At 36.9% G+C, this 20,481-nt stretch overlaps 1 protein-coding gene and 1 long non-coding RNA gene across 3 annotated transcripts in view; one reads left to right on the forward strand and one right to left on the reverse strand.

Annotated features, from left to right (window-relative positions):
* The window catches only part of DNAJC15 (DnaJ heat shock protein family (Hsp40) member C15), a 99,500-nt gene that overhangs the window by 43,867 nt on the left and 35,152 nt on the right, over positions 1–20,481 (reverse strand). For both annotated transcript variants that reach the window (XR_003967915.2, XM_030311397.1), the window contains exons 4-5: positions 12,674–12,750; positions 2,868–2,938 (exon numbers count right to left, since the gene is read on the reverse strand). Coding sequence is in view for 1 of the 2 variants with exons in the window: in XM_030311397.1 (XP_030167257.1) it covers positions 2,868–2,938; positions 12,674–12,750 (148 nt within the window). In the remaining variant the exon portion in view is untranslated. The remainder of the gene's footprint in view (positions 1–2,867; positions 2,939–12,673; positions 12,751–20,481) is intronic.
* LOC115511001 lies at positions 829–19,030 on the forward strand. The gene is made up of 3 exons (XR_003967919.1): positions 829–839; positions 3,440–3,444; positions 18,940–19,030. It is a non-coding gene; the product is annotated as an uncharacterized LOC115511001 (long non-coding RNA).

Consider the following 20,481-nt stretch of genomic DNA (forward strand, 5'->3'; position numbering starts at 1 on the left):
GTTCTAACTTTGTTTTACTAGCTGGCAGTAAAAGTGACTTGGGGATAAAGTGGGGGTACATTCATGAATTTCAGAAGCATGGAGTAGAGGATTTAAGTTTTTTCAACTACCTATGTAACAGTCAGTGCTGATCTGGCCAAAGCAATATGGTGAAGAATTAGAAAAAGAAGAGACAAAATTAAGAGTTGCCCATTCTCGTATTTCCCCCAATTCTTCTGGCTTTCTCTCTCTGAGGACAGTGAGACATTTTTGTTTAAAATCTGTTATCTTCTTCTCATTCAGAACAAAACAAAACAAAAAAATAAAATAAAACAACCTTCCTTCTCAAGAGACAATTTCAGGATTTATGGACTATTATCTCCCAATTCCATCATCTATGAATATTCTCCCTTCAGTAATTCCAGTATTCCTTAATTCACACTACTTGTACTAGAGCAGGAGTTCTTTTTTATGTTTATTTATTTGAGAGAGAGAGAGAATGTATGTGCATGTATGCAGAAGAGGGTTGGGGGTGCGGGGTGGTACAGAGGATACAAAGCAGACTCTGTGCTGATAGCACAGAGCCCAATGTGGGGCTTAAACTCAGGAATTGTGAGATCATGACCTGAGCCAAAGTCAGGTGCTTAACCAAGTAAGCCACCCAGGTGTCCCTAGAACAGGAGTTCTTAACTGTGAGCATATGGCTGGGTGTTGAGAGGTCTATGAACTCTCTGAAACTCCAAATGTTTTTTAAAATTGTGGGTGAATGAGCAATTATATGGACAAAATGTACACAGTTGCCAACATATTCTTAAAGGGTACAATAATCCAAAATGATTAAAAGTATCTTTCTTAAAAATGTGATCTGGGGGCACCTGGGTGGCTCAGTCGGTTAAGCGTCCAACTCTTGATTTCAGCTCAGGTCATGATCTCACGGTTTGTGAGTGTAAGCCCCACATCAGGCTCTGTGCTGACAGCATGGAGCCTACTTGGGATTCTCTTTTTCTCCCTCTCTCTGCCTCTCCCCATTCTGTCTTTCTCTCAAAAATGAATAAACTTAAAAAAAAAAAAAAAAGTGATCCGAATAGAAATACAGAGCACAAGGGCACCTGGGTGGCTCAGTCGGTTAAACGTCCAACTTCAGCTCAGGTCATGATCTCACAGTTTGTGGGTTCGAACCCTGTGTTGGGCTCTGCGCTGACAGTTCAGAGCCTGGAGCCTGCCTTGGATTCTGTGTCTCCCTCTCTCTCTGCTCCTCCCTCATTCATGCTCTGTCTCTATCCCTCAAAAATAAATAAAAGTTAAAAAAAGAAAGAAAGAAAAATACAGACTACAGGTTTTTCATTAATTGAATAGGTATATAAAGATATTACATTCTATAACCAAAAGGACTTTAGAAATAAATCCCTTCATCTTCCAGAACATAAAATTGACATTTGGAGAGTTTAAGGAAGTGTTCAAGGCCATATTGCTGGCTGAAAGGCAGAAGCCAGAGAAAAACGCCAGCCTCCTCCTTCCAGGTCCCTTCCCTAACATCCTGCCTCCTACACAGGGCCAGACAGGATTATCAGTAAGCATGCTACAGGCAATCAACAATCCCACCTCTGATAAATATATGACCTCAACACAAATCAAGTAATTTTTTGAATACTACTGTATAAGATACACATTTTCTTTTTTCTTTCACTACAGGTATCTAAAAATAGATGTTCTCTTAGATCCATTTTAGAACTGGTTTCCTTGCCAGTAGGCACCGTCAACAACTTGTCAATTGTCTGAAAGACCTGAGTGCCTGATCCCACTGCAATCAATCAGAGAAGGGCACACACTTGACCTGGAAGGGACAAAGGATGCTTAGGAGAAAGAGGGCTTTAAGGAGGCACTTTAAACACATTTCTGCCTGAGTCAATTACTCAGAAACCCCACAATACAAAGTAATAGTTGAGTAGATCTTTCAGTAACTGTTAAAGCTATTTGGAAATTTTAAGCAAAACCTCTTTTCAAAGTTTATTTTCTGTTTATTCATACTAAAGAATAGCAAATGCAAAAATCAATGATGATGTTTAGTGAAAAGAATTTTTATAGGAAATAATTAAGTAAGAAAACTCAAAAAGAATGCCCTACTTTGGTGTGAGTTAGGATGTGCAGAAATCCAAAATTTGTTTTTAATTTTTTTCAAAATAATTAGAAAACTGAAATCCTGTAAATAAGAATCCAAAAAACCCTTCACTCCCCCCCGCCACCCTTGACTTCTGAAATACAGTGCAACTTTCTACCATCTGTTATTTTAGAGAAGAAACAGTAATGAACATATGGGCTTTCTCTCTCAAGCAGCTGTAGTGTAGTTAAAGTTATAATAATTGTCTTTCTGTAAGATAAATTTACATTAAAAACCTGGCCAGTTAAAAACAAATGGCTCAGCCTCAGAGCCTTCCAGAATAAAATTAAGAAATACAGAATTATCTATGACATATTACAGAGATTTAGAGGATATCCTCTAAATCTTATGTTTTTATGTTTAAGGTTAAACCAACATAACTCATGATGCCCAAATCAGTTTATACAGAGTCTACAATTCATGTTTTCTCTTTCCCAATCAAAATGCTAGGAGCCTCAAACAGTAGTTAGGTACACATATGTAAAAATCAGTAACTAAATTCTTGAAAGCTTATGATACAAACCCACCACTTCTGTGGGTCAATGAACTCTAATCCAAAAGCATATTTATTTATAAGAAAAATCACAACACAGGTGGCACATAATCTTCCATTTCAAATATATGTGTGTGTGTGTATACATATATCACTTATAATGAGTTTAAGTAAACTGAAAAGAAATTCAAAGCAGATTCACATCCACATATTTTGAAAATTAGGAATTTTGCCTACCTTTATCTGGGTGATTCAAAATCATAATTCTCCTATGAGCTGTTCTAATCTTGGCCTTGCCAGCAGATGGGCTGTAAAAAGAAATTAAAGTGCTTATAATAAATAGTGTCAAATGCAGATTATAAATTAACAGTTTATATGGGTTTTAAGGAATTAAAAACTAATGAGAATTTCACCATCTTGTGGATAAATATGAAATTACAGCTTGTCACTTAATTTTACTAACTATCAAAATAAACCGTTGATTCAATGTCACATGCATTTTTCTTCCTTTGTAATGCCAATCTCTATTCTTAATCACTTTAAAAAATAAAACACAATATATAGGGTAGGACAGTCACAGTCTATAGATTATACTCAGTTTGAAAACTTATGCTTCAAGTTATTTGAGGAGAAGGTATTTTATATAGTGTGTAATAAACACATATTCAGACTCCAGAGCTCCTAGACTACCAGATTTTAATCCCATTCCTATTTAGGATAAGGGTAACCTTGGTGACATTTTTTCACCTCCCTGTATTTCAGTTTTCTCATTGTAAAACAGGGCTCAGAAAGACATATTCCTCACAGAGCAACTGTAAGGACTGAATCAGTTAAAGCCAACAAAGTGCTAGATCAAGTGTTCCAAACTAGTTAGCTTTTATTATTATTACATTTCAACAGAGCATCTCAAAACTCTTCATAACTCATACTTTTTTAATATAATTTATTATCAAATTGGTTTCCATACAACACCCAGTACTCATCCCAAGTGCCCTCTTCCATGCCCATCACCCACTTTCCCCTCTCTCCTACCCGCCATCAACCCTCAGTTTGTTCTCAGTCCTTAAGAGTCTCTAATGGTTTGCCCCCCTCCGTCTCTGTAACTTTTTTTGCCTCCCTTCTCCTCCCCCATGGTCTTCTGTTAAATTTCATAGCTCATAATTTATTTAGCTTGGGGAAACCTATGGGAAAAGCCTAGCTGTTAGAGCCTATGCTGTAAACAAAAATTAAAGGAGAAAGTTAAATAAACCTAAAATTATTTCAGTAAAAACTAATCTATCCAGTATTGGAAATGTTTCTCACTAGCACATTCTCCAGGCAAGGAAACAAAATTAACACTAACAACAACAAAATTCTGGTATTGCTTATTAATAGCTATATTATCTTATCTAAGCTACTTAGTATTTATGGGTCTCCAATGGGGATAATAGCAACTGACTTAAAGTATAGCATGGCTGTTGCAAAACTCAAAGTAATTTAATTCATATGAATGAACCACACTGCAATAGCTAAAAAGCAGGTACTTTTAGAGAGATATTCAGACATAGGTTTAACATCCAGATTCTACCACTCATTAGCTACAAAACTCTGTCTTGCTCACTTAAACTCTCCTAAGTAAAATGGACATAATAAACCACCTCCCAGGATTATTCTAAGGATAAATTAGATAATGCAAGTAAAAGGATTAGCATAACATCATATACAGTGTTCAAAGTGTTCAAAAATAAATAGTTTTTAGTAATTATTATGAAGACAAAGGATGCTTATGAAAGTACACTACATATTTCCTTTCAAAACTGGGGTATAAATAACCTAATTTGACGTCTCTTGAAGGACTCAAAAGTATTATCATGAGTATAAATTAAGTGCAAAGAAATTCTTAAGGTCTGCAGAGATTTGCTTACCCTTGTTTTAAAGAGTTCTAGAATGCTTTCCATTTAAGTTTTTCTATTTACTTTTAGAACTGCCTCCCTTGCTATCAGCTGTCAAGCCTTGATTCTGCCATTGTTCCAGTCTCTAGCTATTCCTTGACCATTACTTACTACTTCTAATCTTCTGAGGTTAAATACCAGATCACCAAACATGTTAAAGCAATAAGCATATAAAACATTCTTCTATGAATAAAAAATGTCTTGAGTCAAGGACGAAATCAAAAGAGAAAAAATATTTTGAGACAAAAAATGGAAATATAACGTAACAAATTTATAGGATGCAGCAAAAGCAGTTTTAAGAGGAAAGTTTATAGTAATAAATGCCCATATTAAGAAAAAGGAAAGAGCTCAAATAAATAACCTCCTTTATCCCCCAGGGAACTAGAAAAAAAGGAAAAACTAAGACCAAACTTAGCTGAAGGAAGGAAACAACAAGGATTAGAGTAAAAATAAATGAAATAGTGACTAAAAAGATGACAAAAGATCAATGAAACTAAGTTATTTTTTTAAGATAATCAAAATAGACAAACCATTAGCTATACTCACCAAGAAAAAAGAAGACAGTACTCAAATAAAATCAGAAATGAAAGAGAAGACATTAAAAGTGATACCACAGAAATACAAAGGATCATTAGAGACTATATTAACAATTATACATCCACAAAATGGAAATGTAGAAGAAACAGATAAATCCCAGAAACATACAACCTACCAAGATTGAATCAGGATGAAACAGAAAAGCTGAACAGACCAATTATTAATAATGAGATTAAATCATTAATCAAAAACCTCCCAACAAAGAAAAGCTCAGGACCTATGGCTTAAATGAAATCTACCAAACATTTAAAGAATACCAATTCCCCTCAAACTTTTCAAAAAAAAAGAAGAAACATTTCCAAATTCATTTTATGAGACCACTATTATCCTGACACCACAAGCGGACAAGGACACTATAGAAAAGAAAATTATAGGTCAATATCCCTGATGAACATAGATGCAAAAGTCCTCAACAAAATATTAGTAAAAGGATCATACATCATGAACAAGTAGGATTACTCCAGGGACGAAAGGATGGTTCAACATCCACCTATCGATGTGAAACACCATAAATGTGAAACGAAATACAGGATAAAAATCATATGATCTCCCCAAAGACACAGAAAAACCATTTGACAAAATTCAACACCCACTCATGATAAAAACTCTCAACAAAATGGGTATAGAGGGAACATATTTCAACATGATAAAGGCCATACGACAAATGCATAGCAAATATCGCACTCAATGGTGAAAAGCTCAAAGTTTTTCCCCTAAGATCAGATACAACACAAGGTTGCCTGCTCTCACCACTTTTATCCAACATAGTACTAGAAGTCATAGAGCAATTAGGCAAGATAAAGAAATGAAAGGCATCCAAATTGGAAACAAAGAAGTAAAACTGCAGATTACATGATATTATATAAAGAAAACCCTGAAACTTAGGACTGATCAACAAATTCAGTAAAGTTGGAGGATATAAAATCAATATACAAAAATCTGTTACCTTTCTCTATACTAATAACAAATAATCAGAAAGAGAAATTAAGAAAACAACCCCACTGGTGCCTGGATGACTCAATCAGTTAAGTATCTGACTCTTGATTTTGACTCGGGTCATGATCTCAGAGTCGTGAGATTAAGCCCCGTATCAGGCTCTGTGCTGGATGTGGAGCCTGCTTAAGATTCTCTCTCTTCCTCTCCCTTTGCCCCTACCCCTACTCACATGTACACACACACTCTCTCTCTCTCCAAAAAAAGAAAAAAGGAAAATGATCCCTTTTACAATTGCATCAAGAATAAAATACCTAGGGGGCGCCTGGGTGGCGCAGTCGGCTGAGCGTCCGACTTCAGCCAGGTCACGATCTCGCGGTCCGGGAGTTCGAGCCCCGCGTCGGGCTCTGGGTTGATGGCTCGGAGCCTGGAGCCTGTTTCCGATTCTGTGTCTCCCTCTCTCTCTCTGCCCCTCCCCCATTCATGCTCTGTCTCTCTCTGTCCCAAAAATAAATAAACGTTGAAAAAAAAAAATTTTTTTTTTAAAAATAAATAAATAAAATAAAATAAAATACCTAGTAATAAACTTAATCAATGAAGTTAAGACCTGTACAATGAAAACTATAAAATTCTGATGAAAGAAATTGAAAACACTAATAAATAGAAAGATATTCCATGCTCATAAGTTGGAAGAAATTTGTTAACATGTCCATACTATTCAAAGCAATCTACAGATTCAATGAAAGACCTATCAAAATTCCAAAGGCATTTTTCACAAAAATAGAACAAACAATCTTAAAATTTGTATGGAACCACAAAAGACTCCAAACAGCCAAAGATCTTGGTAAATAACAAAGCTGGAGGCATCACACTTCCTGCATTCAAAGTATATTACAAAGCTATAAAAATCAAAACAGTATAATATTAACTTAAAAAGAAACACACAGATCAATGAAACAGTTCTGAGAGACCTGAGAAATAAACCCATGTATATATGGTCAATTAGCTTATGACAAAGGAGCCAAAAATGTAAAACAAGTAAAAGATAGTCTTGTCAATATGGTGTTGGGAAATTTGGACAGCTGACATGCAAAGGAATAAAACTGGACCCTTATCTTATACCATACACAAAATCAACTCAAAATAGATTAAAGCCTTGAACTAACGACCTGAAACCATAAAACTCCTAGAATAAAACACAGGGGGTAAACTCCTTGACATCGTTCTTGGCAGTAATTTTTAAAATCTGAAATCAAAAGCTAGGCAACAAAATTAAAACAATGGGACTCCATCAAAGTTTAAGAAGTTTCTACACAGAAAGGAAAACCATCAACAAAGTGAAAAAACAACCTATGGAATAAGACAAAATATTTGCAAATCATATAACTGATAAGAGGTTATATCCAAAATATATAAAGAACTCATACAATTCAATAGCAAAGATAGATAGACGGACAGACAGACAGATGATAGATAGATCTCATTTTAAAATGAGTGGAGGATCTCATTAGACATTTTTCCAAAAACATAAAATGGCAAACAGGTACACGCGAAGGTGATCAGCATCACTGGTCATCAGGGAAAATGCAAATCAAAACAACAATGAAATATCACATCACACCTTCTAGAATGACTACCATCAAAAAGACAAGAGAAAAACAAGTGTTAGAAAGATGTGAAGGGAACCCCTGTACACTGTTGGTGGAAATGTAGACTGGTACAGCTACTATGGAACAGTATGGAGGCTCTGAAAAAGTTAAAAATAAAACTACTATATGATCCAGCAATTCTACTTCTAGGTATATATCGGAAGGAAATAAAATCACTCTCAGGACGCCTGGGTGGTTCAGTCGGTTCACTGTCCAACTCTTGGTTTCGGCTCGGGTCATGATGTCTTGGTTTTGTGAGTTTGAGCCCCTCATTGGGCTCTGTGCTGACAGTGTGGAGCCTGCTCGGGATTCTCTCTCTCCCTCTCTCTGTCCCTCCTCCACTCATGCTGTCTCTGTCTCTCTCAAAAATAAATGAATAAACTTAAAAAAAAGTATCAGTCTCTCAAAGAGATATTAGCACCCCCATGTTCACTGTAGCAAGACATGGAAACAACCTGTGTCCATGGGCAGATGAATGAATGAAAAATGTCACACACACACACACACACACACACACACACACATAACAGAATATTTTTCAGTCATTAAAAAGAAGAAAATCTTGCTACTTGGTGACAACATGAATTGACCCTGACAGCATTATGCTAAGTAAAAAATCAGTCAAAGACAGAAAGACAAATACTGTATGATCTCATTTATATGTGGAATCTAAAAAAGCCAAACTCACAAAAACAGAACAGACTGGTGGTTGCCAGAGGCAAGAGGAGAAGGGTGGGGAAAATGAGTGAAGGTAGTCAAAAGGTACAACTTACAGTTGTAAGATAAGTGAGTCCTGGGGATGGAATATACAGCATGGTGACTACAGTCAACAATGCTGTAGTTTATATTTGAAAGGTGCTAGAACAGTAGATCTTAAAAGTTCTCATCACAAGAAAAAATACATCTGTAACTATGGGAGGTGAAGGATGTTAACTAAAGTTGTTATGGTAACCATTTTGCAATCTGTACATATTATACATATGTCAAATCATTATGTTATACATCTTAAACTAATATACAATGTTATATGTCAATTATATCTCAATGAAACAAGAGGGAAATTTTTTAAATTAAAAAAACCTTTTTAATAATAAAAAAGTCTTTTAGTATAAGGACTTTAGGGTATTCCTTTTGGCTTATGAAAGTCCTTTGGGGACCATTTCAAACTTACTTTTTGGTTTGTAGATACTTCCCGGATAATCAAGACAGTGTCTGATTCTAAAGACTACTAAGTTTTGAAAAATAAGTCATTAAAATTACATCATGGCTGTGAACACTTTATTAATTGCCTATTAAGAAATGGAACACACATTATTTTTTTTTAATTCCAGTATGGTTAGTTTCCTGCCGCAAACTTACATTTCTCATTCTCTTTTGTGGTGCTCTACAGCCCTTCTTTCCTTTATTAGTTATACTTTCTAGTTGTTCTGCATGTATTTAACATGTCTTCTTAAGGTAGATACTAAAGAGCAGAAGCTATGATTTGTATCTTAAAATAGCATCCAGTATTGAATATCCAATATGTGCTTAATGCATTTTATATAGTCCTCCAAAACAAAATGGCTCTAAAAGGTAAACTCCTTCAAATAATGGCTCTATATTAGTAAACACTGACACTATAAAGGATTACTGTATTGCAGAAAATCTTAAAATGGAAAAAGAAGCGCTTTAAAAAACATTTCATAAAACAAATCAAATGTGAACCACTAGATAATGAAGATGTAAGTTGGGTAAAATCCAAATGTACATTCTATGTTCTTTGGGGGGAGTATAAATGGTAAGTTGCATCTTACCCTGGATATTAAACTTTAATTTAGCATGTAGGACAAAATCGGAAAATTATCCTTGATAATTATGTCTCATAGATTATCGTTCATAATCACTTACATTGCCTTTAACACTTGGTTTTGTACATAAAAGTCCATAAAGCATTATGTACAATGTAGTCTGCCAACCACTGAAATATACTGAAGGAAGTAAGAAATGCAAGGAAAGTTTCTATGTACAAGTATGGCCATTCAAAACATTATGCCTTTAAGATAATAATGATCAGAGTCCTAGTGGTGAGCTCTGGGGATAAGGGAAATATTCTTGTGTGCCTGCAGAATTTATTCCCTTTTCCTGACTGCTATATTAAGGCTCTAGGAATTTAATACACTTTAGTACCTTTATTTGTTACTCTAAAGATTAAACGGGATGGGAGAACCCTAGTTCTTAAACAGTACAAAAATTAAATAAAGCTCGGATATATCTCCAGTACGGACAATTTCACCGTGAAATTGAAATTTAACTTTAAATATCATGTTGCCTACATCAAGGAATACAAACTGTTCCCAGGAATGCGTGTGACTGGGACTTGGGAAGTGGGGTTCATGGGACTGAGTGGTGTTCTCTAATCTCGTGGCAAATGGAGCAGTTTTGGTTTCATCACTTTTACTATTGGTCTTTTGAATAATATTTAGCTTAACATAATTCCACAGAAGTGTTCAGAAAGTATGAAAATCTCAAATGTGCATCATTTCAGAAAGTAACAAGTATGAACAACAGTTTTCCTGGGCCGCTCGGTAAAATATTTTAGGCTTCGAGAAATCAATAAGAATGCATAGACTCATCTAATAGCATACAGAGTATTTTTCTAATAGGTCATCAACAGTCAGCTCCACTGTGCCTTTGCCTACTTGTTACATAGTCTAAGTAGTTTAGAGTCAATGATCACAGAGAAGGGAGCCACAGCAACGTATTCACATCTTGAAGAGTCTTCTCAAAAACAACACTACCTGACTGAAAGAAAAGGCTAGAGGAAAGCAAATAAGGGTTACCTTTCTGTTTAATATGTAAAGGGCAAATATTTAGCTTCTGCATTTGTGATACAAACGGGAAGAAAGAGGAGCCAACATTTATTTAGCATCTGTTATTTGGTAGGCACTATTATAAAAAGGTATCGTCATATCATTTTATATTATTTCAACAAGCCTAAATATTACTAACTCCATTCAAAAATGAAGAAACTGAAGGGCAGAAAAGCTAAAAATAACTTGACTGGGATCCTATAATGCAGTGCTTCAGTGACAGAAGCAGGATAAGAATCTGTTTGGCTCAGCTGGTATTTGTTGTTATTTGTTAATACATAAGACATTTATTTGTTATTCTAAAGATTAAACAGGATGGGAGAATCCTAGTTCTTAAACACAGTACAAAAATTAAATAAAGCTCGGATGTATCTCCAGTACAGACAATTTCACCATGAAATTGAAATATAACTTTAAATATCATGTTGCCTACATCAAGGAATACAAACTGTTCCCCGGAATGCACGTGACTGGGACTTGGGAAGTGGGGTTCACGGGACTGAGTGGCGTTCTCTAATCTTGTGGCACTAAGTGCTGTGTTTACGTGCAGAATTATCTATGTATCGGTCTCCACAACAACCCTACCAGACAGAAACTATTATTATCTCTATTTTACAAATGAGGACACTGAGGTCATGCAGCTAGTAAATGGTAAAACTGGTACTCATAGATTCACCTGTTAAGAGCATATACTTTTCAGTTTACATTGTGAGAGAGAGCACATGTGCATGCGAGTGAGCAGGGGAGGAGCAGAGAGAGAGAGGGAGGGAGAGAATCCCAAGCAGGCTCCACACTGTCAGCGCAGAGCCAGATCCGGGACTCACTCTCATGAACTGTCAGATCATGGCCTGAGCTGAAATCAGGAGTCTGACACTTAACCAAATGAGCCACCCAGACTCCCTGAGAGTATATACGCTTAACCAGCAAATCATCTTTGTGAAATTTTCTACAGTTTCTAGGTTAACAAAATAAACCTTTAAAAACAGAAATCTTAAGTCAACTCCTAATTATCTGTCGTAACAACAGGAATGCTGTGGATGATATCGACTGATATTCTCAAAAACCTTTGTGTTTTGTTTTATAGTAAGTTCCATATTCACATTTCAAGACTATGAATGGGATGCTCTGGGGGCCCAATAATAGTTCCAGAAAAATAACAAGGCCATCCTGAATAATATTAAAGCAAAGAATGGTCAGAAATAGAGCCAACTTCCTATTTTGGTTCCCTCCCCTACCTAAAACCTATTCTCAGTGAGAAACTTCATCTCTTATATTTAAATAAAGCACCAAGCTCAACCGAACCATTTCCTTTGCTCCCTACCCCTTATCTTTTCTTGCTAAGTCAAAAGAAATAATAACATGTTTTGGCCTTAAAAATGTGCAAATCTACAAGAGATCCAAAAAACTGTATCAATACAGGACTTTATGACCTATTCTGCTTAATGATGTTGATTAAATCATCAGAAGATCTGCTGCAGATGACATACTGTAACCAACCCCCACAAAAATGTGAGTGGGCTCTAAGGGAACATAAGGTAAACAAATGAATATAGCGACTAGCAACTAAATGGCAGGGGGCATATTCTTAACTTTAAGTGTTAAATGTTATCACAGAGCAATCACACAACATCATTAGCTTTCTCCTATGTGGTCCAAAGTCACACAATAGATACTAGGGTGAAACAATTATAATAAAATATGCTAGATGTCAAATTGTGAAAATAGAAAAGAACTGTGAAATAGATCCTATATTATAACAGAAAATATGATAGATAATAAATTTTAAAACTGATTTCAGAAAGAATGGGGTATCACAGTAAGGGAGATTTTGACAATTGCTTTGAAATTTTACTACTGTATTCAAACATAAGAGCTCAGAGCCCCTTGTTAAGGAATAAGGACACATCACATCTTTGCCTGATATTTTTAGGGATTTGGGCTTTTAAAATGTAAAAATTTTGTATTTTTTCCTCTGTTTCCTATTCATAATTTAAAATATAAGGAAAACTTTACTGTAACATTTTCTCCCTTTTGCAAGACAAGCTTGGCCACAGAATAAAATAAGACTTATGTAGCTCACCTACCTTATACCCAAAATAAGACTAGCTTCTCGCCTACTCATTTTCTGTTCAAATCCTCCTTTATAGTAGGATGAAAGGCTCTGTACAGGAAAGAAAGAGCATGAAATAATTAGTTGCATGTATGAGGTGGCAGGACCTCAAACCTATCATAGCTGCAATAAGAGTAATGCATTTTACTACAAGGCAACCTGAAACTGTAGGGGGGGGAGGGCACTAAACAAGGATCCTTTACAAGAAACTATGACCAAGACGAACTTAAAAAACATTAACAATTTTTTCACATTCAAATACATTAATTTTTCTACACTAAGATATAACAGAATCAAAGCAATCAACAGAAGCAAAGGCTTGAACTCTTCCTGAGCTCTGCAATAATTTTCTCATTGGGTAACCTTGACAAGTCATTTAATATTGCTATGACACACATCTTTTTTACCCACTGGACTGGCTGATAGAGAAGGAAGAGGAAGAGGAGGAACTGACAAAGTGGGGAGGACGTCAGAATAGCAGACAGCAAGGCCAAGAGAGAGCACAAAACTGGACTGAAAGGTCACTGAAAGGTGGCTGGAAATGCATGAGCAAGGAAGACCGTAGTATCAGAGAGGCAACTAGGGGCCAGATTGTGGGGGGCCCTGTAAGTAGCAGCAATCTTTAGGATTCTATTCTCAATGGTAGGAGAAACCAGGGCACTGGAGTCATGTCATTTGGCTTTCGTTTGAAAGGATTACTCTAAATACCATGTGAAGAATAGGAAGAAAGGTGCAGGAGAGAATCAGGAGACCAGTTAAGAGGAGATAACAATAACCTAGGCAAGAGATGATGGTGGTATGGGTCAACGTGGTAATAGAGGAGGTAGTTTGAAACTGGTCACATTCTAGATGTATTCTGAAAGGAAACCTAATAATTTGCTTGGCAGATTACATAAGGGATATGAAAAAGGGATTAAAGATGATGCAGTAAACACTACTATACGTGTGCAGCTCCCCCTTCAGACGTGAAGGACTTACTTCGTGGACGTTGGGGCTGTTGCTGGCAGACAGCACTCAGCTGTCAGACTCATTAGAGGAGTTGCCTTGGCTAAAGAAAGTCAAGCTCAGGCCCCCTTCCCAGGGCAGTTTTCTATTTAATGACTGGTTGATATGGGGGGTATAAACATTGTAGTTCATTGAGTTCAGTCCTTAAACTGCCTACCTATATTCACTTATCGAGTGACATCATTCAGTCTTGTGGCTCCTTGCCCCAACCTGGGACAACCACAATGAGCTACCCGTGCTTCAGAGCTCACTATGGGGTTGGCTGAGGCCTACTGCAGCCTAAATTGTCCTTCTGTCCTTCCTTCTCTTCCCTTCTGGAGCTGTTGATCCTAAAAGCACTCCCTGATGAACTACCAGCTTGCTAATTTCTGTCTGTCTGCTTTGTCTCAGTTCCAGGGAACTTAAACTGCAAATGACTTTAAGGTTTCTGGCCTAAATTGCCAAACTGCCACTAAATGACTTAGAGAGGGAGCAGTTGTTTATTGAGGGTAATAGGTATCAGGAGACTGGTTTTGGATATATTGAGTTTGAAATGTCTGTTAAATATCTAAATGGAAAAGTCTGACCTGGAGATAACATTTAGGAGTCACGAGTATATATAGACAGTATGTAAAGCCATGAGACTGAATGAGATCACCTAAGGAGTAAGAGTAGGTAAGAAGTCCAAACAGTGAGCCCTAGAGATTGCAGGTTTTAGGGGCACACAAATGGAGAGGAATCCGTAAGCAGACTGAGTAGGACCAGCAGTAAGGCTGAAGGAAAAGCAGCCCAAAGTAAGGAAGGGAAAAAGTTTCAAACACTTCTGTAGGTCAAATCAGATGTGAGCTGAGAACTGACTGCTAGATTTATCAAAGAGGTCAAAGTCTTTGACAAGAGTCGCAGGAGTAGGAGTGAGAGTCTGATGAGACTGGGTTTGAGAGAGAACAGGAGAGAAGGAATGGGAGACAGCTCTTTAGGAGCTCGTAACAAAGCAACAGGATGCACGAACTCAACTTTAGAAGGAAAAAAAAAGTGCATCGATGACTGTACTGTATACATGTTTCTAAAACATGAAACTCTATTTTTGTAAGGAAAGATAAATAAGTGTATGTTTACATAAAACAAACTCTGAAAGTATATATACACTAAAATGTTACTTCTAGTTGGTGACGTTATGAATAATTTTTTTTCTTCTTTATTTTTATTTCCTAAGTTTTCAACAATGAACACAGACTATTCGTATAATTTTTTTAAAAAGGAGGACTAAATAAAAGACCAAGAAAACAAACTTAAAAATGAGTCCCAGGGAGCCAGATCTGGTCATTTATATAAGCTGCTCTCTTTGAACAGCTTGATATAAATTTCCACCTGGGAATAATTCCCTGGCAATTAATTCATTTCACAAACACTTCAGCACCTATTACATGCCAGCAACATTTCAAAAGAGACAGGTCAAGTTCCATCCTTATCACATAGATGCTAACGTATCAATGCACCAGTGCCGTGAGGGATATGACGTACTATTTCAAGTTTCAAGTAATTTACAATCTAGAAAGAAAACTAAAAATACCCGTCTCTAAGTTGTAAGGGGAGCAAAAGAATCAAATTATGGAAGTACACATAGTAACCTGGACAAATTATACACACACATGCACGTGGAGATTATATAAAGAACGAGGGGACTTCACAGAGGAATAACAGCTAGTTTTAAGTTTTCTCTCAACAGATCAAAATTTTTACTAGATACGTACCTTACTCCCTGACATTTCTGTAAGTATTTATTTACCTTAGGGAACTCCAAAATCTCAGCATAATAAACATGATAAACTGATGTTTCATGAAGTGTCACCCCATGAGTCAGAAACTCATTAGCCCTAACAGCAGGTATTGTATCAGAGCAATTGATTTACTTTCTGGTTTGCCCAGGTAGAAAAGGAGACACAGAAAAAACTACTTAAATTTTTTAAAAATTCTTTGTAATGTTTATTTATTTTTGAGAGAAACAGAGACACAGCAGAGTGAGTCAGGGAGGGGCAGAGAGAGACAGAATTCGGATTCCACAGAATTCCACAGAATCGGATTCCACAGGCTCCAGGCTCTGAGCTGTCAGCACAGAGCCTGACACAGAGCTCGAACCCACGGACCGTGAGATCAGGACCTCAGCTGATGTTGGATGCTTAACCGACTGAGCCACCCCGGTGCCCTAGAAAAAGCTACTTAAAATATAGCATCTAGATGAGACTCATACCCTAAAACACTGACCTTCTTATGAATAAGTTAATCTCTGCATATCTATAAGGAACAGTTTAACTATACAAAAACTCCATCAAATAGAGTAAATGGTTATATTTTTCTAACAGAATTTCCAAGAATAGAAACAGGATGCCATGACTTTTATGCTGCCATTTGAAATATACCCTGCACCTTACAAATTATTATTTTGTGTTATTCTATCCATAAATTATATACATAAACAACATACCTCAAAATCATTTTCGTTCTGAAATTAGCATTAAATGCCATGGTGTCACATATTATCAAAGGAGATATGAAATGAACCAAGTTCAACAAAACTTCGTTAATTGGCTCAGCCAAGAGCTTAAAATACAAAAGCCCTCCACACAACCAAAGAAGAACTATATCATTCCATAATCTTAAGAAGAAATAAATTTACCATAAACTATATCTCCTATTATTTACAATAATCTATTTCATTTATAGAGCCACAGAGGTACGATTTTAATTTGTGTTGTTTCCATGAAATTCACTTAACCATAAAACAAAAGAAGTCCAATTTTTAAAAACTGTATTCAAATAAGGGGACATTTTCACAAATAGAAAAATAAAAGCCTCGGGGCGCCTGGGTGGCTAAGTCGGTTAGATGTCCAACTTGGGCTCAAGTCATGATCGCACAGTCCGTGAGTTCGAGCCCCGCATCAGGCTCTGTGCTGACAGCTCAGAGCCTGGAGCCTGCTTTGGATTCTGTGTCTCCCTCTCTCTCTGCCCCTCCCCTGCTCATGCTCTGTCTCTCTCTGTCTCAAAAATAAATAAAAACATTTTAAAAAATTAAAAAGAAAAAGAAAAGCCTCAGAAGAAGATGAGTGACTTGGGTTTCTTCCCCAGGAAAAAAATTAGGGGTAAACACTGACTGAGTTTATAACAGATACTAACATATGAAAGGTCAAGCAAAAAAACTACTGGTTCAAAACAGAAGATTGAATAAAAAAAGGTCTTTTGCTTCCTAAAGTGCCTCTGAAATAAGAAGAGAGAGAAAACAAGAAATGAGACAAAGAGAAAACCAGAAAGCTGAAAACAGGTAAGATTACAATTAAAGACACAAAAACATCACTGCAGCTTCAAACACCAGAGGAAAGTGGAAAAGCCTTCCCAGGAAATAAAGAAAACACTAACTTTAGAGTCAACAAATATAATAATGACATCAGGATAATTAATTAAACCAGAACAGCAGAGATGACCATTTCTAACTCCATTAACACAGAGCATAAGGGGCCCACCACCTGCCATTTTTGCCCTCTGGCTAAGAAAAACAACTACTAGCCTGAGATGTATCTCATTGTGGGTGGTAGGTCCCAACAGAAGCAAAGGAGAGTACTAGCAGATCACACTACAGAACCCAGGAGGCCAGTGAGGGGGGACAGTTACGCCAAGGAATGAAACATACACAGTGCTTAATCTTTCCTCAACCTCTCTCTGGAGGTCTCAAGCCTGCCTCTGGGTTCCTTGCTTTGGAAAACATGTCTGTTGACATAAACCATCTTTGTATTCACAGCCCACTATCAACACTCTTGTTCAATTAAAGTGAATGTACAGGGGCGACCTGGGTGGCTCAGTCCATTAAAGTGTACAACTTTGGCTCAGGTCATGATCTCATGGTCTGTGAGTCCGAGCCCCAGGTCAGGCTCTGTGCTGACAGCTCAGAGCCTGGAGCCTGCTTCAGATTCTATGTCTCCCTCTCTCTCTGCCCCTCCCCTGCTTGTGCTCTGTCTCTCAAAAATAAATAAACATTAAAAAAATTTTTTTTAATAAAGTGAGTTTACCAAACTGTTATACTATTATAACATTTATATTATTCAACTCAGTCCTCACAAACATACACCAATAACCAAGGATTGTTAGACATTTGAACAAATCCAATACCACGGGGGACAATAAAATAGAAGAAAGATGAACAAGTAACAACTGGCTTTTGGAGGAAGGAGGTAAATCAGAAAGCAGAAGAGGACTTGACAATTTTCAAATTAGTATCTTATATCCATAAAAGAGTAAATTGCTATGAAAAGAGATATTAAATATTACTGAAGTAAAACATTTAGTGATGGATTAAATAACAGACTGGCCATTGCTAAAACCCAATCTGGTGATCTGGAAGATAAGCTATGGAAATACTGTGGAATGTAAAACAAAAAGATAAGAAGATGAAAAATAAGAAAGAAACTGTTCAGTGACATAAAGGATAGACTCAGAGGTCCAATGTGTCTCTAGTAAGAGTTCCAGCAACAGAAAAGAGAGAAAATGTAAAAGAAAAAATAAAGAAAAAGTATAGGAGAATCTTCTAGAATAAAAGATAGGGAGTTTTCACTTAAATTTCACTGAGAATACCTGTGAAATTTCAGAACATCAGTAATAAAGAAAAAAAAAAAAAACCCAAAACTTCCAGAGTTAAAAAACAAATAAAAATTACCAAAAAACTAAAAACCTAAAACACAAACAACAAAAGAAAACCGAAACAGGCTGCTTACAAAGGAGTAAGAATAAGAACACAAGAAATTCCGGCTCAGAGTCTCAGTTACCAGAAAATGTGGCTGAGAGTATACAGGAAAGCATGTATGTGGGCACTGAGGTTCAGTCTGAGCAGAGATTTTTTTTTAAGTAATCTACACTCAATATGGGGCTCAGACTCATGAGCCTAGAGTTGCAGGCTCCACTGACTGAGCCAGCCAGGTGGCCCCTGAGCAGAAACTTCTGTTCTTCCTTCATACTGGCTCACCAGATTTCCAAGGAGCCAGCAGCTGATGACTAACAATGAGAGAAAAGAAACAAACCGTTTAGTAGAGAAGAACTTAAAACATTTACCATCCATGCACTCCATATGAAAAAATTACTCCAGGTAGTATTCAAGAAAAATGGGGGGAAAAAAAGGTATGAAAATACAAAGATGAAATTTAAGGACAAAATGATGTTAAATAAAGTACAGAGAAAACAAACTTCAAGAAGAAATTTAAAAAGAACCCATAGAGGGGCGCCTGGGTGGCTCAGTTGGTTAAGCATCTGACTTTGGTTCAGGTGATGATCTAGCAGTTCCTGTGTTTGAGCCTCACGGGGATGGGGGGGATGGGGGGGATGGGGGGGTGGGGCGGCTCTGTGCTGACAGCTCAGAGCCTGGAGCCTGCTTCAGATTCTGTCTCTCTCTCTCTCACTGCCCTTCCCCCGCTCACACTCTGTCTCTGTCTCAAAAATAAACATTAAAAAAAATTTTTTTTCATTTTTTTAAATTTACTTTTGAGACAGAGAGAGACAGAGCATGAGCAGGGGAGGGGCAAAGAGAGAGGGAGACATAGAATCCTAAGCAGGCTCCAGGTTCTGAGCTGTCAGCACAGAGCCCGAGGCAGGGCTCTAACTCACGGAGTGTGAGATCATGACCTGAGCTGAAGTCGGATGCTTAACCAACTGAGCCACCCAGGCTCCCTTAAAAAAATTGTTTTTTAAAAAACATAGAAACTTGAACCTTGAATGCTTTCCAGGTTCTCTTGAGCGACAGAGATTTAGTGGCACACAGTTACAAATTCCTATTTTTTTAACAACCCTATTTGGTTTAATAATGAATCATATTAATAACATCAAAACATTGTAAATGCTGTGTTTTATGAAGTTTGACTTTTTGGAATCATTAGTGCCAAGAGAAAGCATGCACATATTTAATTTCTCAGTTTCCCTAGAATTATTAATATTTAAAGAATTGTTTAAAACACCCTTATCTTCACAGAGGTATAATTATGATGACAGTGACGATGATAAAGATGTTCTAAAAAATATTTTCACTGCCAACTGCAACAGTAGTATTTTGTGGGAGAAAACAGGGCCAGATTTATCAAAAACTGTTTCTTAACTCAAGCCCACAAAGGAAAAGGAAAGAGGGACACATTATTTCTCTATTTAGTATACCCATGACAATCTCTCAAATTATTCTACCTTATCCGTGAGCCTCCACAGAGCAGTGAAAATTTTCTCATTTTCTTGCTCTCTCTTCCTTTACAATGTTAAATAATGCAGTTCTACAAAACTTGGGAGTCCTTTATTTATAGCATAAATATATCTACTGAATATCACCTTAACAGAAGAGAAATAATTTCTGAAATTCTCTCCATTCATTATTTATAAACATATGGAAAGACATAAGTAACACTGAATTAAGGAACTATGCCACTATTTTCATTCCTGTATTTCAAGCCACCATTTATCTATTACCTGAAGTATCTCAATACCCTCTTAACTGGATTGAGAGCTTTTACTCTGGCTTGTTCTTGTTGACCCTCCATGCAGCAAAGTGATCATCTAAAATGCAAATCACGGGCACCTGGGTGGCTCAGTTGGTTAAGCGTCTGACTTCGGCTCAGGTCATGATCTCATGGTTCATGAGTTCGAGCCCCGCATCGGGTTCTGTGCTGACAGCTCAGAGCCTGGATAGAGCCTGCTTTGGATTCTGTGTCTCCCTCTCTCTCCGCTCCTGCCCCGCTCACATTCTGTCTCTCAAAAATAAATAAACATTAAAAATAAAAT

The sequence above is a fragment of the Lynx canadensis genome, chromosome A1 (genome assembly GCF_007474595.2).
Source record: "Lynx canadensis isolate LIC74 chromosome A1, mLynCan4.pri.v2, whole genome shotgun sequence".
NCBI lineage: Eukaryota > Metazoa > Chordata > Mammalia > Carnivora > Felidae > Lynx > Lynx canadensis.